At 46.4% G+C, this 26,210-nt stretch overlaps 1 protein-coding gene across 10 annotated transcripts; it reads left to right on the top strand.

The window, feature by feature from the left end:
• Positions 1-770: 770 nt before the first annotated feature.
• LOC120900232 (NAD kinase-like) lies at positions 771-26,210 on the top strand. 10 transcript variants are annotated; one of them, XM_040306956.1, is made up of 7 exons: positions 5,611-5,794; positions 17,359-18,474; positions 23,188-23,271; positions 23,349-23,892; positions 23,987-24,244; positions 24,320-24,402; positions 24,483-26,210. In XM_040306956.1, exons 2-7 carry the CDS (start codon positions 17,834-17,836, stop codon positions 24,691-24,693), a joined length of 1,821 nt encoding a protein of 606 aa, XP_040162890.1. In that variant the 5' UTR covers positions 5,611-5,794; positions 17,359-17,833; the 3' UTR covers positions 24,694-26,210. The 10 variants fall into 10 exon arrangements, with proteins under 10 accessions (XP_040162892.1, XP_040162890.1, XP_040162894.1 ...); XM_040306954.1 differs by lacking the exon at positions 5,611-5,794 and adding an exon at positions 5,801-6,982; XM_040306953.1 differs by lacking the exon at positions 5,611-5,794 and adding an exon at positions 11,414-11,616.

Genomic DNA, 26,210 nt, shown 5'->3' with positions numbered 1-26,210 from the left:
TTACGGTGTTGGTGGTGCGCTGATGCTGATCGTGCTGACGGCTGGGATTGTGTGCTGGAAGAAGCACAAGCAGATCATGCACCTACGCCGGCAGTCCTGTGCCGAGTGTGAGTATCCCAGCGGGGAGGAGCTGGACATGGAGGAGCGGATCGGGCGGGATATTACATCGGCGAAGACGATCGCCATCATGAATGGGGTGATCATGTAACGGATCATGAGAGTTGAATAAATTGGGTATTTTGTGTTTTACAAAATAGTTCACCAAAAAAATTGGGGATTTCAAATATAATTTAATAGGTTTTTTTCATGTTAATATTCATAAAGAAAATACCAAAAACCGAAGAAACATAAACATCTCATTGCGTATAATCACCGCGCCGTTTAGTTTACTCGCGCATTGCCTGCTTTCGATCACCATGCGCGCTCACCGCTCGACGCATTGTAAATACGCGCGAATGTTTACCGTACGCGAAAGGCACCGGACCGGTGTGTGAATGGGCGACGCGCACACTTGGACAGACGGGAATGTGGCGGGGGTGGTGGGTCTCTCTTGAGAAGATTTCAGCAGTCACGCCGTGGCCCCCCGCTCTGCGCAAACAGCTTCACTCAGGTTCACCGCTCTGGCCCTTTAGTAGCCGCGCCTGGTAGCGCCATATTGGTGCGGTGTGTTGGTATAGTGCCTGCCAGCGCGCACGATCAGCGGTAGAAACGTAGAAAAATGGAAGAATCCCAACGGTCGGACTTCAGTCGGCTTCCACCACCTTCGACCGTAGGACACGCGCGCGCTCGTGCTTGTTCTCCCAGTCTCTTGCGCGAACGTCGCGAGTGCGTCTGTGTGTGCGTGCGCCGTGAGAGCGCCGTTGTATCGTGCGTGCCGTTGTTGTTGTTATCTTGTGATCTCCGTGTGTTTTCTGTTGCTTCTCTTCCCATCCCTCCCAAAAAAAAAAGGAGCATAAAAAATCATCGAAACAAAAAGTAGGAAAGAACTCGTTTTCTTGCAAGATCTTCTTTGGTGCGCGGGGTTTGAGCACTTACATCCGTTGTATCGTTGGGGCTTTGGTAAAGAGCGGTTTAATGACTAGTGTTTCCAGAATTTACACAAGTCAACACACTCTATAGTTGGCTATGACTTTGTTGTAAAGCGCAGTAGCAACGCCGAATTCTAACAAGGAAACCATATACAGTGCCGCTTCCGGTGTTTGTTCCGTATTGTCGCGCGAAGTGACGAAGAAACAACTCCAAACAACAGAATTAGAGCAGGCAGGCTTCCTCCGACCGCGTGTGAGCAGTGTAGCGTGGCCTGCTATAGATTGCAATAGGTGCTCAGTGTCCGGGTCGCGGGTTCTTCCGCGTGTCGCTTTCCTGTGGAGGAGTAATTTTCCGCGGCAGTGTGGCAGAGGTGCTCAGTCTTGCCGAGGGTGTCGATCGGAATTGAAGCCATTCGCGCTGCTACCCAAAACCCCCAAATCAAGTGAAGTGTTTGTGAAGTGTCTGTGAAAGAGTCGGTAAAATCAAAATGCGTGAGGAAGACCTCATTCTTGCCCGGGCGATCGTTGCCCAGCAACAGCAGCAGCAGCAGGATGTGTCGCCGGGTGCATCGCCTGCTCCGTTGCGCCGTACGCTGGTGACCAATCTGCAGGACAAGACGAAGCAGTTTCGGTAAGTTTTGGAGCATCATTTGCATATTGAAATGGGATTTTAGATTTAGGTTGAGGCTTTAGCTGTGTGCGCTGAAAGTGAAAGTGTTGATGTTTTGGAAATCTTAATCTCGGAATCGCATGGTTTCGCATTGCCGTGTTAATTTGCTCGGTCGGAATGTAAGTAGGGCATTCTCCGATTAGCCGAGTTGATCGGCGGAAGCATTCAGATTAGAGTCGGCGATCAAGATCCCTTCCAAAATCTGGTTTTCGTAGACGTAACACAAGTTCAGCAGCATACAAGCTGAGGCAACACATTCCAAGAAGCCGTATATTCCCATTATTCAAACAACCCCTCATAAACGGGGGCATAGGTAAAGGTTAATTAAAGCGCTTCCCTCGGAGCTCCGAGATCCGTGTGACCCGTCAAGCATCAGACCTAATGATCGCTGGTTGGAAGAATTAGTTTACTGCTGACGCCTTTGTTCGACATTCCCACTTGCCATTGTGTTGTGGGATGGTTGTTGTAAAGATGCGTTTATACACGATTCGCTTCGATCACTGCCAGCTAAATTTCTTTACGACAACACCGATCCGGTGCGCTGCTCCACATCCGGTACATCATAATTAATCCGCGGTTCACGGTGTTCACCTTCAGCGGTTGGTTGGGTGGGGGGGAATGTAAGCAATTCGGTCGTTTGGGATTTTTGGTGTCAAGCTCTCAAGTGGAATTGAAGTGCCTCAGCTAACACACTCCGCAATGAGCGGTTTCGCTCGTGTACTCGTTCTAGAATGTCAAGGATTTGACGGGAAGTGATCGTGAGAATAAATGCACTTCTTTTCCCCGGGTGTACTATCTTCAAGCTCTGGGAGGGAAGATCTGATGTGATCGCACGTCGAGTCTGTCGGTCAACATGGGTTTTTAACTATTTTTATGTTTCGAGTTATAGACGTGCACCTAACGTCCTAGGTTCCCGTCTAATCCCAAAACGTCCATGATCGTGAGGTTTCAGGCTGTTAGGCTCATTAGAATAATTACATGGAAATAAATTCGCTCTCACTGAGTGTGTCTGTATGTATCCCTCTCCTTTTTATTTAAACACATTCTGAACTTAAACCTCTGAAAAGCCTTTTAACTATCGATCACGTTTTTATCATCGATCTCGCCCATCATGCACCCAAGTTGTCTTACTTTGTTCCAAGCCCTCCTCTCCTGCTTTGCTGACCTTTGTCTGTACTTCAAGAGTTGCTTAGGTAATTGTTTTTTTTTGTGTGTGTAATACTTATCTCATCCCCGTGTCGATTTCCTTGCCAATGAAGCATAATTGACAGCAAATATCGACTGCAAACTGTCAATCGATCATATGAAAAGGCAATTTATGAGACTTGGCGATCGCGATCGCGGCTCATTAGACGCCGTTTTTGGCACCACTTAGTGATCAATGATTTATGAGTTGAAAAGCAATGGGGAGGGAGGTCATGTGGCTGAGTGTGTGCCGTTTTTACATCTATTGCTGCCAACAATTGGCATTGGGAAGTTCATTCAGCACACAGTACTGCCGGAGATTCATTCATACTGTTGGGTGAAGAAGAAAAAAAAGAGTTGACCTCCTCTCGTACTGGGAAGTTGACAGCGGTGTTGGGGTGGCGTTTTTTTGTCACCCTCTTCTCCATTCATTCTGACATGCCAGCTTGAAGTAGAGCTAGGTTCGATGAGTGTTTGGGACTATTTTTACGCGCATTGTTATTCAAAGCAAGAAAGCTCATGTTCCGGATGGGGAATTCCAAGTTCTTCGTCTATTCTAGACTCCCAGTCTTGGTGTCTATAGTGAGCAGATTGCTTTTTTAAAAACGGTTACTCAATTGTTTCCTCCTCTGCTCGATCACTGATCGGTAATTTTGCTTCGTAGAGTTAGAATTATTTTGGAACACTTGTGAAATACGGCATGACCTTTGGACGTCTGGCCGGGTGGATTAAAAGGCAATTCTGGTGGGGAAGCTGGCTTCGAGGGATTCGAGTGGCTATATTTATCTCACGTCCACAGCATCTCCCCCTCCAGCATGATCTCCAGCACATGATCGCACCATCTTGCACACCTGGGAGAGGTTCGGTCTTGGGACTACCTTGAAAAAGTTGAAGTCAGCATGTTGTTCAATATGTGGTTAGGGGAGTGTTTTTTGTGTAAGTGGTGCGTTGCCGTTTCTTTTGCACCCTACACTGGTTGGTGTGTCAATGTGGGGTTTTTTTTTGCTAGCTCTTTCAACATACAAAAAACTCACACAACGTGAAGTGAGTCGAGTTGAAGGTGTGTTCGGGCGAGTTTTTGCTTAAAACCTGACGCACTCCAGCAATCGGACGAGATATTCGCGACGGGTAAGATACAGGATTGTCGCATGTTTTTAACGCGTTTTTTTGCTACTATCACGTGTATGCTTTCAGCGGCCGCACAAGGTTAATGTTGTGTACGAAATGAGCCTTAACACTAAATATGGTTCGTCGTGGCAGCGTGCAGGTCAGAATGGTGAGTGTACTGTGTTGGTGATGTTGGACCCTTCATTCATTGCTCGGTTCCTTTTACATTGGTTGAAATTGTGCTGCCCAACTAGGGCTGTAATTTCAGTTAATAATAAGTCATCAATCAGGAGGAAATTTATTAATTTTTAATTGGCTCTCGCTGCTTGCGGACTGTAGCTGTCGTCTCGGTTATGATGAGTTGCTTTAAAATGAGTCAAAATGATCGATTGAATTGTTTCTTTTTTTCTTCTTGAAGACACTTTGAATAAATAAAGTTGTAAAAGAGGGAAATTTTTGCGGAATTATGTCTCAATCTACATTCCCGACTGTGTGTATTATTTAATCATCGTTTACCTTATTCGGATTATTATGTTCTTATGGAATCGATATATAGGCGGTCCCCGAGATACATGGTTAACGTATCTCGAATTTCTGCGTAAGTCGAATCTTGTGATTTCCAGCCAAAATATCACTAATTTTCGTGTAAATTTAAGGGGATGGTTTTAGCCATTTCATTAATTATTAGATATGATTCTGAATGAATATAACAGTTCAAAAACTTTTGAAATAGTTTTTAACATTAGATCAAAACGGAAGTTATTTAACATTTTACAACAGATATGTTAAATGAGTACATTTTGCTCGAAGAAAAGTCAAATTTAGAAAACCGCGTGTCTCCGCATCTGCATATAAAAGGTACCGTATATCTCGGGGACCACCTGTACTTCATTTGTATGGGTGCAATTTCAAAATAACGTTCTAGACGTCTTGTTCAATTCAAACATTCACCAACAGTATTCGAGTGTATGGCTTGCGAATTGCATGCGGCTCTTTTCTATTGATAAGTTATAAAGAACCATCTTTAAAAATCTTAACCAACATTTCGCAAATGGCTTTTCTACTTATTAAAAGAAAAGTTCTAACTTTACCACTATTATTTGATTCAACACGTGTCATGTGTTGCTATTAACCAGCGATGTGAATAAATTCATTTTTCTATCACAATCTTAATTGATTATAGAGTTGAATTAAGTTCTACCGTTAATTTATATCATCTAAAGTCCTTTTTTTCCTTAAAACACTCCGAAATATTGAATAAATTATGAAATCAACAAAAATCGTATTTAACGGTTGAATGAAACAAAACCAACGTTTGAATTTCTCACGAGGACGTTTGACAATCCACGAACAAAAGGTGTAGAGGAGGTACGCCCATGCATGTTCACGGCAGCCATGTTGCTTGTTTTGGGTTTTTTTATTCGTTATTCTGCGATAATTTTAACAAAAACATTGAAACAGAATAACGGAAAACAATGAAATCAATTCCGTTTGAGTTAAACAAAATATAACACGAGAAACAAGTTTGTTTTGAAACTCTGCTCACTGTGCCACCTCAGCTGCAGTAACCTTGGTCGGCCCAATTTGGCCGCTGTCAAAAAGCAGGGGGTCTTGCAGAACGCAGCACCAGAAAGGCAAAACATTGCGTAGAAACTGTGTGTAGTGGTAGTGTTTTGTTGGCAGCCAGCTTTCTTCGCCCAACTGTTTCAACCCCGTATTTCATTTCCACGACGAAGAAAGGTGGTTCCTGTGGCTCTGTGTGTTGGTGTGTGGCCATGCAGTTGCACATCGTGAATTTGCCGAGGTAGGAGGGTGGGACAGTGCGTGCTCCCCACGGCAGCCGGCATTAGGATTGGGGGGGAAGGAAGGAAGAGGAGATGAAAATACGTTTTCCTCTCAAAAGCGATCCCGCAAAAAACTCATCCAAAAGCAAAAGGCAATGCTGTAGCTGTGGCCATCATCCGACCCGTCAGCCACATCCAAATCGTCCATCGTAATCATCACTGTGGTTACAATCTAGTGTGCGTGTGTGAGTGTGTGTGCTCTGTTTCTCTGTGTGTTAAGTGCACGCATTCGGTGCTAAAACTTTCACCGCATCCGCATTCTACCGTGGGGGTGGTTTACGACGGTGTGAGTGGCCGTGGTGTGACCGAAAGAGTTTGGTTCATTTGAGCCGTATGATCTGTGCTTCTTGTGTGTTGGGGCTGCCTGTGCGTGTGAAGCATCATTTGCATCTTAAGGTGCATGCAATTATTGTCGGTCGGTTCAAATTGCAAGTGTGTGGATGCCGTGTTTGTGAGAGCCAGCATTAGATAATATGAGGATAGTACGACGATACTAGGGTTTTTTCCGTGTGTGTGTGTGTGTGTAGTTCCCAGCCGGGAATGGGTTGTGGAAAAGGTCCACGTGTTGACGCTTCATGCTCAAACCAGCCCAATCACGCCAAACTATGTGGAATTTGTGCTGCAGCTGATTCGGAACTTTGGTTCAACATTTTCTACACCTAAAACGCACACCCCTATACGCCCAGCGAGAGAAAGTTGATCCCATCCCCTCCGCATCACACACACACAAACATACGGTGCACAGCTGACAGAAAGGCAACCTGAAACGCCACAGAATCGTAGAAGGGAAGCAGCAAAAACAAAACAAAAACAAACTCTGCTGCTGCTGCTGCTACTTCATCACACATCATCATCATCATCGTCGTCGTCATCAGCATAATCATCATCGCCGTTTTATTTTGCCGCGAGACACACTTTCGAGTAAACAATATGCAACAACGGCGGCTGTGATTGTGTGTTGCTGTTCGTCTGCTACTATCTGTGTGTGTGTGTGTGCTGCCGATTTGGGAAGGAATCAACCTGGCCAGTGCCTGATCCCGGGATTCTTCTACTGCTGCTGCTGTCCGGGAATCGCAAAAGATGAACGGTAACGGGTCGTGCACGACGCCGGAGGAGTCGGCGGAAACGCGCGAAGCACTGCATGAATGGTGAGCAACCTCCTCCACCCTTTCTGCTTCTAAAACCGTAACATAACAGATAAGGAAGATAACGAGTAGGAGGTAGATTAATTTCGGAAGGTGGTAAAGTGTGAAGTGAAGAAAACAATTTTTTGTTTTGGGGTTCATAGTTTGTTTTATTTATTATTTTATTATTTTATTTTATTTTAGCTTTAAATTATTAACAATGTGGACGCTATGATCTTACACGGATTGGAAATATTATAAGAAAAAACAACACGTGGTACTTGGCGTACATGGCGGGTGTCGATAAACACCGGAGGTGATTAGATTTTTCTATCAGAACCGTCGACACGCACGTCTGTATAAAGTCAGCGTGATCACATGGGTTGTAATGCCAACAAGACAATGAAGAGAGGAAAGAAACAACGCGAGAGGATTGCGACATAGGTTTACACAGAATATTAACGAAATTTGCCAAGTTGAAGCTAAATTCATGAGACGATCATGCTCATGAAAGTATGCATTGGCGATGCCTTTTTGTAAGCCTATTGCTTCTCATACAGAAGTGAAATTTTAATAATTTTGCTTTAATTAATTTCATACGTGTCCGGCTTGTGAGATAAATCCGCTAGCCCCTTCACAATAGCAATCGATTAAAACAGTATTTTTAGTGAGCAAACGCTTCCGGCTTCCGAAATGCGGCATTTTATATCCGCATTCGAATTAATTTCGGTTCCGGCCGTTTGGCATTTTTTTGCTCCCCTTCCCCCGATTCCGTTCGGTAACCGGCTTTGTAGCTTGCTCAGCTGCATAGAATTCGTTGTTGCCACGGGGCGGGGGCTTTTGATTCATGTTTCGTGCGCTCCCAAACCCAATCCACATCCGGCGCATTGCACTTTGCGCGTGGTGCAGCAACTGTGGATGATGCTCCCGTTTCCCGTGCCTAATTTCCCCCGTTCACCGACGTGCCGGTATCATTAGCAATGGGAATTAGATGTAACACGAGCCGCGCGTAGTAAACGTGATGCAACCGGGCGCGTGTGTGTGTATGTTGTTATCGGTTACAGATACAGTGAAGGGAGGGAGAAAAATAACAAGTGATCACAATAAATTTACAGACCGATGCTTCACATTAGCCTGGTTCGTTGTTTGTTGTGCTTTTTTTCGTTCCAAAATCGTTCAACCACTGCAAAATAAATTGTTCCCCAGCAGCAGCAACAGCACGGGTGTGCAGTACCCGTGCGTCGATTGCCCAACGTTGCTGAGCGCCACTGAGAGCGCGGTATGGGTTGGCGCCCGGTGGTACGTAACACTCGCGCGTATTATGTAGCCTTTGGGTGTTAAAAATAAATCATATTTTTGTGCCACTTGTTTGTGCGGGTGCTTGTGCGGGGGAGAGATGGGAGGGGCGATCCTTTAACGATCTTGTGTGGTGTACTTGTGATTGAAACAAATTAGCGATTTCCATCATCCGTGAAACCCGGTAGGCTATGAACACATTTCATCATTGGCCACTGGATTGTCCCTCCCGAGCTGGTGGTATTTCTTTGGACGCATCTCTAGTGTATGCACGATTACGCTGCACAAATTGCCCCCTGTTGTGGAAGTTGAACTCTTATCGATGGCGTACAGCACGTGGGACACGTATATGGGAGGTTGGTGTATAAATAATAAATTATGCGAACTCATCCAGCGATTGGAATTGTTGGAATATAATTAGGTCAATCGATACACAGACAGTGTGAGGCATTCTCGTGTCGTTGCCACTATTTCCTCTTCCAAGCAACTTCTGACATGCGTTGATTTTTACGGCCACAAATAGTGATTTGGGGGGAAATGGACTCTATTACCCGGTCGCACGACAATGGATAACTTTGTCCTAGTGAGATGCATTCTTTATGTCGTTCATAGAGGTGTCACTATGGTATGATTTAGTAGACAAATGTCCAAAATGGTAGAATGTATCTATGTAGCGATAGGTAGAAAAAATGCTTCGCCTGGAAATGCAGGACCACATCAACGTTTAAAAAATAATTATTAATTAATAATAATAATTTCTTATTTTATACTATTAGTTGATTTAATCCATTTACAGAGTTATTTTATGCCTATTATGTAAGGTACACATCAAGAGAAATTGTACCTTTACCATTATCAGCATTGGAACTGAACTGGAATTCATACTCTGGAATTGATCGTGAACCTGTACCGGTCTTGGAATTGTTCTGGAACTGATACTAAATCCCATTCGGTCCTGGAAAGATCTCCAATCAATATTCGTTGGGAAAGATCTCTGATCCGTTTATTCGTATGTGCCGTGAGTTTAATGTCATTTGTGATCGTCATCAACCTGACATGTCGCGCACCGCATTGCTAAATAGTATTCGTGTCGCGCGTCCTTTTACGTGTTAATTATTTTACTTAAGACTAGGCGTGATAAATGGATGACCGAAACGCGACCTTAATGTAATGAATTTAAGCCAATTCGCTTCAAATGGGCCACTCGTGAATTTTTCAATTAATAGATAACAAATAACAAATATCGGTCCTGGAATTGTTCCGGAACTCATACAGTTTCTGAAGCTGATACTGAAACAAAAATGGTTCTGTAACTGATACAGGACCCATGTCTGGTCCTGGAACTGATATTGGATTAACAGCGGTCCTCTCTGTGGTCGTGAATACATGTTCTGGAATTTACCTGGAACGTATATCGGTCCTGGAACTGGAACTGTTCCTGAAGTCCTAGTCAGTCAGTCAAAGTCTTAGTTTTGATTCTGAACCCATGTAGGTCCTGAAACTAAATCCTTTTATATTGCAGTTTGAAAACATTAGCTGAATCTATCTCAATCATGGAACTAATCTTAACCCTATCGTGGTTAATAACCGATAAAAAAACGAATGTGTCGTTATACAAAGTACTTCTTGTAGAAGAATTTGTTTATAAGATTAGAATTTGTATAATGATTTTACGTAAAAGTTTTTTCTGTAAACCATATCATATCCTATAAGAAGTGTTGCTTGAGACAAGATTTGAACCGATGATCTCTGATGCAGCGGGAAAACGCTCTTTGCATCACACTATGAGCTACCCGTAACGAAGCGCCGGTAAAACAGTAATATATATCACCATATCTGGCTTCGATTTATTCCTAAGCGTGCGCTGCGCCAGTTTGCATTTGCATTCAAATGAGGCAGACGATAATTTTACGGCCGATAAAGCTCGCTACCGTTCGATAATTCGCAGTAACTGTTTATTTTGCACCGCGCTTGGGAACTGTGTCGCGCAAACCGACCGGATCGATCAGTTAATTAAAGAAACAGTTCCCCGAACAAACTACAGGTGCCCTTATTACAACGAACGATTAATAATAGTACCGCTTTGCTTATGTTTCCACTGGCGTTTCGGCGTTCGCTTTGTTGTCACACAGCACCCAGCCAACGCTTCTGTGTTCTCATCTCATTTGCTGCGCAGATTGATTAAATACCGCACTGGTAATGCGGTATATTACTACGATCGGCAATGTAAACAATACACACATCATCAGGGATGCAGTTATCGTTTGGTCATGCTGTCCTCCGTGCCGTCCGAACGCTGTCGCCTGTCGGGTGGCATGATGCGTGGTTTCGCAAAGTACTGCTGATGCAAATGAAGTCAGATGTGTGTGGCGATGGTGATTCAACAGCTCCATGCTTGAACCAAACCGCAGGGCAATGGGACGCCATAACCACTACCGCCACAAGTGGCGGTGCGTTTTTGCACTAATCCACACGTGCATCGTGTCGTGTTGCGTTGTTAGTGCAGCGCACTGTGGCGGAATGATGTGGTGTGGAGTATTTTTTAGACACATTTTCTAAATCTTTAATATATCTGCAAGAAATCACTAACAGCGCTTAAAATGTTTGAAATACTGTTTCGAATTTTGGACCACCTATTGCTGCATGGTGCTTAGCGTGATGTCGCCGTGGCTCAACAATAGTGTAATGTACTCGGATGATGGACAAAACAACAAGCGGCGATGCTTTTGGAGAGAAGGGGTTGTAGTGTGACTGCGTGATTGATACCATTAATTGTGTACGAAGCGGGTTCGGGAAAGGAGCGTGTGGGGTGGGGCCAGGGGGTCCGTCAGGGCGGTTGCTGTGGAGCCACCGGAGCAAACGGGTTGTACCTTTTGGCTGGCGTCACGCACTCACTCTAGCGCACGGGTTTCGGGGGCTTTCGTGTTAGTGTGTCTGTGTGTGCTGAGCGCCGCCACGACCACGAGACCGGGGCGCGCCTGGGTACATTATGCGGCCCGGTTTGTACGGGGTGTGTGAGTGGCAGTGTTTTTGCGCGCTTGTTTTTCTTTCATTTTCTGGCCGTAGTCGCCGCCAGCCGCCGCCGCCAGCTGCTGCCGCCGTTGCCGTGCAGCCCGCCGTAACGACATTACCGCCATCAGGCGAACGCAGCCAGCCGATCATCGCAGTCATCGCGAGATCGTTCCACGGAAAGGGTGCTCGCGCCGTACTACGCTCGCGGAGAGAGAAAAGCCGCTGCCTGGTGTTGTTGGTGGTTGCTGTGCTGTGTTGTGTGCCATGCTGTGTTTGGCATGGGTGATATCGCGAGTGAAGTGCGAAATACTGTGTCTCGGGGTTTGGGATTTATGAGTGATCCGATGGAAGTATGTATGAGGAGGAAGTTTTGGTGACAGCAAGCGTGACTAGTTTCTGAAAGTGATTGTGTGTGACTGCGTTAGAGTAATGAATGTGTAATTGAGTTAAGCTATCAGATGTGATGAGACACTAGGAAGTTGATGAATTTACTGGAGAAGTTCCAATGAAGAATATGACAGTTAGCTCGTGGGATGTTCTCAATCAATCTCATAGACTCATGACATTTGTGGCGCATTTTGATGAGCTGTGTCGTTCAATTAATTATACAAAATTAAAGCATTTCAAGTCAATCCAACTGAAGCTGCTGTGGGACTCCTCTGTTGTTAAGTCATCTAGTCCCCAACTAGGTTGCTGCTTGATAAGCTGATAAGCTTTGAGCAACGAAATGTGTGCGCGTTCGCCAAAAACCTGACCTCCGAGTCGACGGCCCAATACCAAAACAACTTCGGCACCCGTTTATGTAAGCCGACAGAGGAGTGCATGGCATGGCGCGGCTTGTTATACACCGTGTTGGCCTAGATCCGAAAAATTCCAACTCCAACAACGCGTCCCGGGACGTTGGGTCTTGGAGTTGGAGGGTTAGAGCAGGGACGATTTAGGTGGTAAGGTCTTACGCGAATTTTTCCATTCGTCCAGCTGAGTTCGTTGACACACGTTAAATGGGGACGTCAGTTGTGAGTGTTTTGAAATTACCGCACTCTCTCTCTCTCCCTACGAAAACCATGTTCCCAGACGACCATGTTTTGCTCTGGAGTACTGGGCAAGGTGCTGGGGTTGCATGACGACATGCAGAACCTTTCAAAACCTGGATCAATAGAAATGTGGGTTATCAGTTTGTTTTGTGTTTGTGCGACACTATTACCCGGCTAGACACTATTTATAGCATTCTAATGGATGAGTTTGAATTCCGGTTGGCTTTAATGGAGTTCCGCGTTTTTTTTGGGAGACGACGAAGTATGACGTCACGGTGAAATTCCTGAGCTCACTCGCCGCAACCTGCCGACTCACGGGTCCCACGTGGAATGTGTAGCGGAGGCGACACCGAACGTACATACCGCACATTCCTGCACGCTTTCCCAGACGACGACGACGACGATGATGATGATGACGTCGAAACCGGACCGAACGACCGGAGTCGTCCATCAGAGTTTACCCTCCGGCTGCGGGCGGGCAGGCTGCGTTTTGTGGGTTCTCTTCATTGGACGTGGTCGGGCAGATCTTGAAGTGATGGTTTTTAACGGGGTCGCTCTGGATGGATGGTCGGTTGGACTTTTTCTTTCAATAGAAAAGGCCAAACCAGTGCGGGGCCAAAAGGACTCGGTGGCGTGGTGGCCAGCCGGCGGTGGTATTTGGTTTGGTGTGAGGGCTTTATTGCAAGGGGTTACGCAAAAACACACAGCCGTCGGTCGAGAGTGAGAGCGGCGGCTTTGGCCCCATTTTGGTTGGGTTGTTGTTTCTGTTTTGGTTTCTTTTGGTTGTTGTGCATGTGTGGCGCCATTTGTATCTTGTTTTGGCGTGGATGAAACTATATCGCATCACGCTCGGTTACAGTTCTTGCTGCAATTGAACTTTTGGAGGGGGCGGTTTGCGTATGAGAGTGAGCAGAGAAAGCCGTCCGTATTTACAAAACAAGCTGAGCTCTGAAGTGGTTTTTTACAAATCAACTTACATTGAGTTGAAGAGCAAATATATCCCTTTTTTGTTACAATTGGTTAGCAATTTGTAGCTCTTGAGTGTAAAGGCATCTTTTATTTCAACATTTAATTGCTGTTGTTTTTGCTTTGTTTTATTGTGTATGATAGACACTAATTGTACATAGAATGCCGCGTAGTACGAAAATGCAATTAGATGGTCTTATTTATGGCATTTTCTGCGATGCAAAGGAATGTTGATAGGGGGTACACGGTGAAACGTTGAGGAATTAAGCGTTTTTCTGATTTATGGGACCTGTAGGTAGGACAAAAAAGAGAACATTCATCTCTCTTGGTTCATTCATCCTTGGCCAAGAGATGTTTTCTGTTGTGGGGATTACCGTTGCCTTTGCTATTGGATACACAACTAAAGGCAACAGATCATCATCAAACAACCAACAAAGGAAGCTGGATGTATGATATTCAGATTTATTTCATTGAGTAATCGTCTAGCGACCAAACAACACTGAAACTTCATGAGAATTAAGTTTTCCATAAAATAACACAATATTTTCTACATGAATGAAAAGGACCGTTTTTCCTGTTAGTCGTTGATCGTTGGTGTGTGCTTAAAGCCCGTCATTGTTACATCATGCAACAAAGGCAATTAACTGTCACACTTCAGCCTATTCAGCGTTCAGTCCAGATTCTTCTAAATTATAATGGTCGAACAATTTTAATTGCGTCGAATTGTTTTTCTGGACGACAGACCGCCTGTAGCGAACTCTGTCTGCTAACTAGCACTACTACCTCTCCTGCTCGGTACTGCCGTTCGACAGCTAATTTAAGTGCTATGTGTGTATATTATCACAAATTACACCACCGCATAATGTGCTGCCGGCGTGTGTTGTAATAGGAGGAAGCAGGATTTGTACTTTAAATACAGTCCCGGCGGGTTTTGGAACGCGTATTGCATGGTCACGGGGACCGACCGAAGCACTGTGTGTCATTAGCTGACTGTGAGAAATTGTGGGCTTCCTTTTATCTGTCAGATGGCAGGCAATGTGGCTTACAATTGCTTTGAATGCTTTTGAAAACAGAGATCGATTGGAGTTAGAGTTTGTTGAAGCAGGTTCTTCACAAGCACTAGGTGAACTCCATTTCAGTTTGGAATTCTATAGCGAAATAATGCCACACGATGATGATGTGTACAACCTTCAGTTTTTCCTCTTGCGATGAAGCCCTCACACGAAGCGAGATAAAAACAGAACAAAACAAATTAATGAGCAAAATCAACCTCCAACAAACACTTCTTCCGCTCTTTGGGGCCCGGATCTCCGGACCTCCGGGCAGGCAGCAGTGTGTCAATGCGGTTCGCGAGTGTCACGGTTAAGCGAGTGCCTGCCGGTGGGGCCACGGACTCATGCGCTGGGTGCGATGTTCAAGGCCACACGACGCGGGCGCGTTGATTGCATTTGTGTGTGTGTTTACGTGTTGATTGATCGTTCGTCCAACCGATCATCCGATCGTCATCACAGCGACGGTGCGCATCATGGCCTTCTTACCCGTCAGCTCCACGGGCCTTGAGGTGGTGGCTTTCGAGTGGCTAATAGAATCTTGCGGTTCCGCTGTTCGATTGGATCGCGATGCCAGCGCAAAGGGTGTGACAATGCAGGCGCGAGAGCACGAGAGGAAGTGGATAGTAGTTTCTATTGGTTTGTGCTGGTTGACGGTGGTACAAACACAGACACGAAAAATAGGTGTCGGTTTGTAAATGGTGGTCGATTGTTGTCGGTTCACCTTCCAGTGCTTTTGATGATCGTACGAGCGACGACGGTAGCGGACGGAGGGTTCGGTTTGGTGAAGTTTTACGTAATGTGGCGAGGCCTTTTTGTCTGCCCTTGGCTTAGCGCAGGGGTTCGCTTGAAGAGGCTCAAACATTACCAGACCCTACCGAACATCTTTGCCGGCTTTGGTAGAAAGTTACTTTCAAAGCCTCGCGCGTTGCCTGCGACCTTTGATCGAGCGAGCGCGCGCGATCGCGAGGCGATTGTTGTTTGCTCCCGCCACCAGGCACCGGGCAGGGCACCTTGGCAATGTGGATTGAACTGGAATTGGTTGGAGTTGCCTAAGTAAACACGCTCCCTTTCGCTGGCAGCTCTCGGTTTGTTGTTTATAGTTTCCTAGAAATGTTTGTGACAAGTTTGTATAATGATTTCTTGGAGATTTGTTTATGCTGCTTTACGCAATAGTCAACGCCAATGGTGCTTAAGGGTTTGTCAAAGTAATTGTTTAATTTTACAGTATTTGAGCAAGGCGTAGAACCGGTAAATGCTCAGCCAACAACTGATCATGTGTCAACAACTGATTATGAGGTCTCAAAATTTGTTTGATTTAAAAAATAAACACCAAAATACGTTGTTTGCTTTGCATATTACCAGAGGATTGAACCTCAGATCAAGATCAGACGTTCTTTCTAGGCAAATTTTCGCACCATCACTCGTTGGAAAAGACATCTGCTCGATTCGAGCCTTTCAAAACGGATGGTTTTGTTGATTAATGGCTCTAACGAGAGATAGAGAGGAAGAATTCAGCCTTTCTAATGCCATTCTACTTCAAAAAATTGGAGTGGGTTCTGCCCACACACCTTGGTTGAAGTAAGCAAAAAATCGTTCTTTGTTCCTGCAGAGGAGCTGGGAGTTAGCAAACTCTTTCCAAAGCTCCGAAATGTGCCATAAAGCAATTCTAATGGTTGACCAAACCCAACGAAACCTTCAACCGCTTCGATTGGGTTTGTAACACCACCACAAAGGTAGACCGCGCATAGGAGGTCATTGTGCCCCTTGTGTGGTGCTAATGCGATACCGAATTCGGCTGACCTTCCTGCTCTGCGTGTGGATTTGTTGTGTGGGCGGTGAGGCGCACAAAACCGGTAGCGAACTGCTGGTGTCTTTTGCCGTAACTTCGTAGGTAGAGTTGAGGATGGCCACAAGGTGTCAGTGTTTCGCTTTGCGCTGACCTGTTGGGTAAAAATTTGTTTGCAAATTGAATCAATTCCCCAAGATGTGATGCCTAAATCATTTGGTTCAATGTCAGCATGGTGGTGGGGTTCGTTGTGGCGCAGTTACATGTGTCGTTCGATCACAATACTGATCGACATCTTTCACACACAGCATCGGGGCAATCACACGATCACGATCGACGCCGATTTGTAATCTCTCTTTCGTAGGCAAACCTGCAATAACACTCGATCGTTGCTGCTGATTGCTGCTGATGTAACAATGTGTCGTTTTTTTTTCGTGCACGACACCAGACACAGATAGCGGGCCTGGAAGTCACGTCAAGGTGTATGCCAGGGCCACACGATGCTCCAGTCCGCTTTGCATGCTGCCTGATCGTGCACCGCACTCACACACACACTCCGTGTGAGGTGGAATGTCACGCAAGGTCAGAAACGGTTGAAAGATCCTGCTCCTGCTACTGCTGGTGGTGGTTGTGCGGGTGTGCACTCTTGAGGTTTCGTAGAATCTGTGCGAAAGGTGCATGGAATTTGATTAAGCGATAGACGACGCTCTACTTTGCTTGGAGTTTGTATTCTTTGAAGTCATCGTGAGGATGCTCTTTTTATAGCTTAGAGCACTCCAGACAACCATAAGTTGTGCCACTGGCAAGTGGGTGACAGTTCCGTCATCAATCAAGCGGGGGAAAATGCGGCCTCCGTCACACCATGCGGGGGCAGTCCTGACTCTTATCGTACATACAGAAGGAGAGAGCGCCAGCGTCTTATCAGTGGCCAGTTGTGCGTGCGGATGACTTGGGTTATTTTTTGTGCGGACTTATTGCGCTTTTGTGTGTGCTGGGCTGGAGGGAAATGAGGTGATAACAAATCCCGAACAGTGACGTAACGTTGATCTGGTTCGCAGGTTTCAATTGATTCGATTAGCGAGTGGTCTGGCCAGTTCGAAATCAGCTCATGAGCGGAGAGGATGTAGTGGCTTCTTCGGTCGTGCCAGTTCGTCGTCTCGTAATGAATTAGTCGTCCGTTGTGCGTTCTTGCTGTGTTTTTTTAAGTGTGTGTGCTTTCCTAACCCAAGCGTCTCTTCGCTCTATCCGTTTCAGTGAGCGTACTTACGACCCCGGTGCGGTGTTCCTCCCTGAGCTTGACTCGAATTAATAAGACTGTTTGACTGCCGAAGCACAGAACCTCCAGCAAGGCATAAGGGGCCGTTTTCAGTGTGAGTGTGTGTGTGTGTTTGTTAGTGGTTCTTTGTTTGCAATTCTATTTGCAAACCGTGCGGCCAATGTGCGGCGTGTTTCAATCGGCATTCAGAGTCCGGTGATTACCCCGCCGTGTTGTTGATCCCCGAGCTCCGTTATTATGCTCCAAACCAAAGACCACAGTGTGTTTGTGTGTGCGTGCGAATGGGCAGCCGTTTTTTTTTCTTCTAATGGCCGATATGAAGTGTGAGTGAGTGTACGCGGTGCGAAATCATCAACTGTGTATCAAAGCAAAAGAATAGCGCTTTCGGTGGTAACTTGGTGAAGCGTTCCACAAGCGCTCCGTATCTGCAGTAACGCTTCGACGGCCCACAGTATGGCCTACCTTTCCGATGTAGATCTCGCAACGCTACACCAGTCACGCCTCGAGGAGCGCGTACAGTATCGGCTGTCGGCGCTGTGGACGCACGGAGCGGAATCGGGCCGGGATTATCAGCGATCGTTACCAGCAGTGTCGTCATCCGCGTCATCATCGAGCACGTCATTAGCAATGTTTGGTGATCGTGAAGCGGCAAAGCTTAGGGCCGTTAAGGTCCCAACCACGACCACTACAGGCAGCAGCAGTAGCAACGGCACTGTGAACGGTGCGAAGCACCCGAGTGCTAGTGATATAGTGAACAATAACGTGGCGGAGCGGTGTCTACTAGAACCGATCGGACCTACCTTGGGCAGATCGGTCCCCAAGGCTTCGATGGAACGACCGTACCATCAGCAGCAGCAGCTGCAGCAGCAATACAACTTTAGCGGTCATGTGATACGTCCTAGGATTAGAAGTAGTAACAGCATGTCCAGCAGCAGCTCGACTGCATCCAACTATCATCATCATCACCAGCAGCCGCATCATCACGCAAGCAGTAGCGGAGGAGGCAAACACGTGGAATGGAGCGATGACGATCATCTGCACGACGACGGCTACTTCTCGTCCGACACACGCCGAAGAAGGTCCGGCACATGGCCGTAAGTGGAGTTGTGCAGTAAACACACAGCTTAGCCCTTACTTATACGCCCCGTTGAAAACGTTGTTGTTGAGGTTGAGGTGTGGGAGCTTTGTTTAGATCCGGATCGGGAAGATCACTGTACGAAACTGATCAATAGCGATATCTTAATGTTTCGGTCACCTTCTGCAGGAAGTCATGCCGGGTCAACCCTATCAACGCCAATAGTCAACTTCAATCGAACCGTTGTTGATGCGATTGGATCACACTTTTGCCCCGAATAACCCCCCCCCCACCCCCCGCTTGCAAATAGATTAATTCCAGTTCAGGCAAGGGTCGGTATCGAAAGGGTTCGGAAGCTTCCCGGACGTGCCGGGCGTATGTGTGCTTTTTTACCCAGCAGCTGTTGTGGTGGGAAGGTTCCTTTGGACTAGATGTCACCGGGAACTTCTGGAAGCTTAAAACAAAGAAGCGAAACGACGATAATGACATGGACGGACACTCTGGGGTTGGCGCCAATGTGCACCCGTTGTGACGTCCGCACCGAACGGCGGGGGTTAGTTGCGAACGGTTTATCGTACCGATAAGGTTGTGACGGCATGTTGTACTCTGTTTAAGTGCCTTTTACTACCCCATTGAGGTGAGTGCGTTCGCTTTGGGGAATGTTTTGGGATCAGGCAAGTGAAGTGGATTTTCTATAATTTTAGGAATAATCAGAATTTTGAATCAGTTTTGATCGCTCGATGAGTCATCGATAGAAAAGATCTCGCTTAGATGTTGGAATTTCCGGGATTCCCTATTTGCAAACCTGTTTCTGAAAAGTGATCTACTAGCCAGACAATGAACAGACAGTTTTCGCATAAAGTTATCAGTGCGAAATCTTATCTTCTATCTTATGTATTGTCTTTGGGAATTGCTGAATGTTTTTAAAGTACAAATAGTTATGCCCAGCAGTACGTTGTCGGTAGTTCTGTTTGGTCAGCGTGTAGAGAGGTAGAGTTAATAGTACCAGTAGCCACTGTACGTCTACTAATTCTGAAGTCATCGTTGCTGCAAGTGTCGGGCATGACTTGACACATTCATCAGTTTGTGTGCATTCGTTTTTTTTTCGTCTAAAGTGGATTGTTTCTAATCGAACTGAGATGGATTGTGTAGTTTGCGCGCACTGGAATGAGTGATGGACACCGCTAGTTAATTATTAGTTGAAAAAGTACTAATTGTATATGCATTTGCACGACAATTTCCCACTGCACGAAACGTGAGGATTTATTAATTAAGTGCATGGCTCGCCAAACTCTGGTGTCAGGTGTGTGTGTGTGTGAAGTATCATTGCATGTTAAAATAAGGGGAAAGGGAATTGTGTTTATCGACGAGAAGCCTCGCTCGTTCTTGTCAGCCTGTATTTCAAGGTGGCTGCCCAACCAGCGTGAACTTCTTGTGCGCAAAAAGGTGCGCAACGAAAAGCAAGCAAAAAAAAGGGAAAGTCTGTCCCTACCAGTTGTTCGTGTGTGTGTGTGTGTGTGCAGAGGTTCGGCCGCAATCCGTTCAGTTGGACGCGCCACTACGACAAGTGTAATGTTTCGGTTGCCTTTTCAATGTGTACACAAAGTACAGGGAGAGCTATATGAAACACTATTTTTATATTATTACATTATTGTTACAATGTATTATTATTTTCCTTTTTTTTAGCTTTTTTTTCCTTTTTAGCTTAAATTGATGGTCATCTATTTTTGTGTCATTATTTTATTAGTTTTACCCGCTTCGATAGAATCACCCTGTAGTCGGCGCCGGTTTGAGGGGCACTACAGCATCTTTTCGGTGTCCGGTCGTCCCTGACAGTGCGATCTTGTGAAGTGTGTCCCCAGGCTGAGATGGGAGTGGGGACGATTAAATTATGTCCGATCGATCCGGTCGGGCGGACGCCGAACACGCGCAGACACACAGACACACGTTTACCGTCAATTTAACCTGCTTCTTCTGCGTCTGCCCTCCGTACGCCGGGCCCCGTTGTTGCCCAGACGGCTCGACGCACTGTCTGGCACTGTGTGTTGGAAGAGAGAGAAACACCCACGACTTATTTTACACAAGTCACTTGAACGGTTATGGACATTTAGGGGTTTAAAGTCTATTCGAACATAACGAGCCCTTCATTTGTATTGGTGATAAATCGTTTGAGTGTTTGAGTATTTTTTTTATTTTTACCAATTTGTGACATATGACACATCGGATCGGATGAGATGGCAAAAATCTAACAAACAACTTAGTATCGCACACCTGACACCTGGAAAGGCAGTCGCAGCATCATCGCAGGGCCGCACGATCACACTGTGCCTGTGCGTTTGTGTGTGCACGCGATCGTGCAGCCCATATCTCTGTGTGTGTTGGTGTGACCGTGTGTACTGATTACTTCGGTCTCGTTCTCGGGCTGGGTTTTGATCCTTCGATCCGCGCGCGATCGCTCGGTATCCGACCGTGCGCATGTGCGATCGTGCGTCAGTAGTCGCGCGAGGAGACACGCGAGTTGTGGTGTGTCCAGCAGAGGCCGTGTGTGTGCATGTGGCGTTCGCTTCTTAGTGCATAGCAGGCAGACAGGCAGGGAGGGTGTGTTAGTGTGTTTGTGTGTGTGTTTCGCTTAGAGTTTCGATTCGGTGCGATAGGATTTTTGGGGTGTCTGCTCTTTTAAGGTGTTTGTTACGTTTTACGGTTCATTACGGTGGCGATTCGAGGTGTCTCTCACAAACGCAACAAGAATTGTGAAATACAAGTTATAGTTGGTCTTCTATTCACGGCGTGCGGTAGTGCTGCTGCAGTGCAATAGCAAAAATAAAGGCCCTTTTGCTAACCCAGAATAAACGATGGCCGAAATGCACGAAAACGATGATTTTATGGCCGATCTGGTGCGGTTCAATCATCACCCGTCGGCGCATCATCACCATCACCAGAATCACCACAATCACCTTCACCATATGTTTGGTAGTAGCGGTCATCAGCAGCAGCAGCAAAACAACCATCGCCACCACCAGAGTAATGGTGCGGGCGGTGGCTACTCCCCGTCGGCCGAGGACGATATTCCAGCGGATGAAGATCAGCTGCTCCTGTGGCGCCCCAAGAGGTCAGTTTGGTTCCGTGAACGGGAACCACCGTAAGCGGTACAGAGATGGAGGAGCGTTCAAGGATGCTTCACGCTGCCTTCCCCGAGCTCCTCTCCGTGTGCTGTGAGAAGATGCCTTTTTTGGACATTTTTCTGCGATCGAAGGCACCAGGCAAGGTGGCAAGTGGATTGTCGAGCTATTACGTCAAGCGTTCTGAGCGTGGTGGAATTTGCCTTCTGAAAGCTGGGTGTTACAAGGCTATGACGCAAAAGTGTGCGCACACTGGAGAACCGTGTCCTAAGCGCCCGAAAGGGGAAAGGGAGCAAAAAAAAATCACGCCAAACGTCGCCGTTCGTTGACGTTAAGTCGTTAAGCGGGGGGGCTCGCTGGAAGGGCGCTGAAACGGATTGAGAGGTTGTGTTTTTTCTCCAATGATTTCGCTCCGTCTTTCAACGACGAGGGGCGCGCGTTAGGGACAGGGCAGGACAACCGTGTGGCCAGATGGTCTCTCATGGGTTCTGTTTCCTTTTTGTTTTTTTTTTCTGTGAGCGGAACGATCGAACTGGAAAAGAAGCCCCGCTTGATGATGAGACGTTCGCGAGATCATCGCGCACGGCTGAGAAGATTGCGAGAAAAGAGACGGCGAAAGAGAAAAAAACGCACTTGAAGCAAAGGGTGAGACTGGAAGACAGAGGGAGGGCGCAAAACTTGTCCGCCCTGACAATTTCACTAATCGTTTCGATTGGGGGTAAAATAATGACCCCACCGGCTCTCCGAAGGTGGCACAGTCTCCTCGACTCGGCTGTGGCTGTTTGCCCATGTGGGTGCACTCTCTTGTGGCTCGGTGGGGGAAGCCGTAAGGTTGTTGGCGGTGGAAAGGAAACCGGGAGGGGGATGTTGAGCTGTGCGGCTGCGGGGAGATTGTCGCTGGTCAGGGTTGCTTTTTTTATATTTAAAACGATAAGCGTAACAAACAATAATAATTAAGTTCAATTAATGTTTCGCTGATTTAATTTCTCGCTCTACTTTGCGTTACTCAATTACAGGAGAATGAATTGAATTTTTGTCCATTAATTAATTACAACAGTGCATGATTATGATGTTTAAGAGACATATTTATAATAATTATGTCTTTTTTGCTCTGTTGTTGCCGTTGATTTGTTGAGGTTTATTATTGCACACTTGACATGTTTTGTATATCAACTCGTTATGTGCGCCAACAGTTCTCAATGAATGCATCAACACTGCAATCGCCTGGCCCGTGTTCGTGTGTTCTTGAACGGCGTTTAGGTGTGTGGCCTGTAACAAAGTAACTAAGGAAGTAAACAGTAACGGGTAAAGCAGGAGGAAATGAGCAAGGCTGATGTATGTCTGTGTTGTTTTGGCGAACCGATCGATAAGACATCGCATGGGTGGAATGTAGATTAAGTTTCCTATAACTCTTTGTCTGTCTGAGCATCTGATTGTGCATCATTTTCTGGTCGTTGATTTCATTTGCAACAAAGCGCAACGGACGTTTTAAAATTTAAACATTTTATTCTTTGTTCTCTTAAATTGTTTTATAGATAAGCACATCACCAATACAAAACTTCCCGCCTAAAAGTATGCAATCATCTAACATCTCACAAATTCTGTCTTTTCAGGCGCACGCGAAGTTTGAATGCACCGTCCCCGTTTCAACAATTTGGACCATGCGGTCGGATCATGAAAAACTCGGCGATGGTGATGTGAGTAATCAATCCCTCCTTATTCAAAGGTTATCTGCTTACTGACATGTTTCTTTCGCCCCCTCCCTAAATTGCAGGCAAATACAGGACCCAGCGAGCCAGCGGTTAACGTGGTACAAGCCGCCGCTCGCCGTGCTGGTGATTAAGAAGGTGCGCGACTCGAAGGTGCTGCAGCCGTTCGTGCAGCTGGTCGAGTGGCTGATCCACGAGAAGCACATGGTCGTGTGGGTGGAGGCGGCCATCCTCGATGATGCGCTGCTGACCGGCGACAAGCGCTTCACGAAGCTGCAGGACAAGCTGATCACGTTCAAGGACGGGCGGGACGATCTGACCGACAAGATCGATTTCATCATCTGTCTCGGCGGCGACGGGACGCTGCTGTACGCGTCGCTGCTGTTCCAGAAGTCCGTCCCGCCGGTCATGGCATTCCATCTCGGGTCGCTCGGCTTCCTCACCCCGTTCCAGTTCGACAACTTCCAGGAGCAGGTGACGAACGTGCTGGAGGGGCACGCGGCCCTCACGCTGCGCAGCCGGCTGCGGTGTATCATCGTGCGCAAGGACAAGACGGAGCAGGAAATCTCAACCTTCAAATCGTCTCAGGATCCGTCGACCAACATACTGGTAGGTGTGAAATAGCGAACGATCGTTGCTGGCGTTCTTTAAACGAAAAAGAAATAATTAAACTAATTTGTTCATTTCTTCTGTCCTCTTTCAGGTGCTAAATGAAGTGGTCATAGATCGGGGCCTGTCGTCTTATTTGAGCAACATCGACCTGTTTCTGGACGGCAAGCACATCACCTCGGTGCAGGGCGACGGGCTGATCGTGTCGACGCCGACCGGCAGTACGGCCTATTCCGCTGCCGCCGGTGCCTCGATGATACATCCGTCAGTGCCCGCCATACTGGTGACGCCGATCTGTCCGCATTCGCTCAGCTTCCGGCCCATCGTACTGCCAGCGGGTGTGGAGCTAAAGGTGTGTGGAGTGCACCAATGTTTTTAGCGGCCATTTTCCCCTATCTAATTGATTGATTCTCTCTCTCTCGCTTAGATTGCAATCTCACCGGACAGCAGAAACAGCTCTTGGGTGTCGTTTGATGGTCGAAATCGTCAGGAGCTGCTGCACGGCGATAGGTAAGCGCGCGTTGAACGAAACTGTCTCCAAGTTGCGCCTCGGTTCATTAATTCCTTTATTTTTCTATTTTCCATTGTAGCCTTCACGTCACCACCTCGATCTACCCGGTGCCAAGCATATGCGCTCAGGATCAGATTGCCGATTGGTTCGACTCGCTCGCCGAATGTCTGCACTGGAACGTGCGCAAGCGGCAGAAGTGTCTGGACGAGCTGTCCGACCTGACCGGTTCCGGCACGGAAGACAGCGCCATCGACGACATCGTGCGCGGTATCGAGAACCTCGAGAACTAAAGCACTGCCCGTGTAAAGCGAGGCGAACGAAGCGGGCGAACAAAAGCACAGCTGTTTCGGGGGGGAAAAACTCCGTACTCTGCGACAAACCAATTTGTCGGACGGAATGAAGAAAGGCGTACAAAGTGATCCGAACATAATAAGCAATCGAAAGTAGCGAACCAGGCAGCCAGGTATGTGTGTGTGTGTGTTTGTAGCTCCTTCATGTATTAAGGAGGGCAGGTAGCAAGGAAACAGGAACGTCATCGCAGATCTCATGCAGTGATGTAGAAATGCGTGTGGTAGTAGGGGTCGACTATTGTTTGCTTTTATGTTGATTTTTTTTTCGTGTGGACAGCTTTGAGGACTTCGAAGCTGTATGTTAGTGAGTATGCAATAACATAACAAGAATGTGTGTGTGTGCTTGTGGTTTTAGTGAAGGAGATTGGATCTTTCGCAATAGACAGCGCCGTAATGTTGTTGTAAGGTGTGTCATGTGTAAATGTTGGCTTGTCTGCAGAATTGATTAGATTTTTTTCTTTTTTTATTTAACAAAGGTTTGTGTTTCACACCGTTGCGTGTTCACTGTTTGGGAAAAGCGAGGGATATTCGTAGTGTTGGCCAGAGGGAAAATGGCGCTCTAGATGGTGCGGAAAGCGTAGCCTCCAGTTTGTTTAGTGTCGGTGGTTTTTTGTTCTGTTAAGTTTTGTGATGCTCTCAAGGAGAGCGCAACCGAAGGCAACATGCTTCAATAATAGTGTTTAAGAGGGAAGTTATTTGAGGTAAAGCAGCGCTGTGTTTTTTAAAACCACATGCACATCAATAGCAAATGGAAAATTTAATCAAAATCAGAAGAAAATCGTCCTTGAAACCAGCTCAATCCGTCAATCGCTGTCTGCGCTGTCTGTTGCAAAGGCACAAATAGGAAGCAGTTACCGTTGTTCACACAACAGACGGAGCGGACAGAGAGGATATACAAGCAAATTAAGGCCGGGAAGGTATAGTGATGCTGGTTAAAGGAGAAAAAAGAAGAGAGAAAAAAACAATGTTTTGTAGTGATAAACCAAATTTTAATGAAACTGTAACAGGCTTCAGTTCTCGTTTTGTTTGACCGTGCTTTCGTTTCCAGCGCAGGAGGACCGGAATGGGATAGACGTAGATATTATTATGGATGGCAGTGTTTCGTGATTAATGACAAATAGAACAGGGGAGGGGGCATGGTAATAAATAGCAAAAAATAGGGAACTAAACTACCAGACAAGTGGGCAAAGTGTGTGTGTGTATGTGTGCTGTATACAACAGTGTAACATTGCCGAGGTTCGCAGCAAGCAAGCAAATGTAAGATTCGATCAAGGAGCGCTACTGGATAGAGGGAAGGGAGGGGGGGGGGGGGATTAAGCGTGGAATAAAATTCGTGCTGATCCCTAGAGGAAATTTATATAAAACCGTGTGGATGTAGAGAAAAAAAAAGACAAAAAAAGTGAACAGAAGGAAAAATATATAAGTATACTATTTAATAAACGCGAATATAAGGTGTA

The sequence above is a fragment of the Anopheles arabiensis genome, chromosome 3, assembly GCF_016920715.1.
Source record: "Anopheles arabiensis isolate DONGOLA chromosome 3, AaraD3, whole genome shotgun sequence".
NCBI classification, from domain to species: Eukaryota; Metazoa; Arthropoda; class Insecta; order Diptera; family Culicidae; genus Anopheles; species Anopheles arabiensis.
This window is presented reverse-complemented; position numbering and strand designations above follow the sequence as displayed.

Coding starts and splice junctions, on each gene's coding strand:
- LOC120900232 (XM_040306956.1), top strand. CDS start 17,834: ATGGCCTACCTTTCCGATGTAGATCTCGCAACGCTACACCAGTCACGC. Junction 18,475..23,187: donor AGAAGGTCCGGCACATGGCC/GTAAGTGGAGTT, acceptor CTGTCTTTTCAG/GCGCACGCGAAGTTTGAATG. Junction 24,403..24,482: donor GAGCTGCTGCACGGCGATAG/GTAAGCGCGCGT, acceptor TTTCCATTGTAG/CCTTCACGTCACCACCTCGA.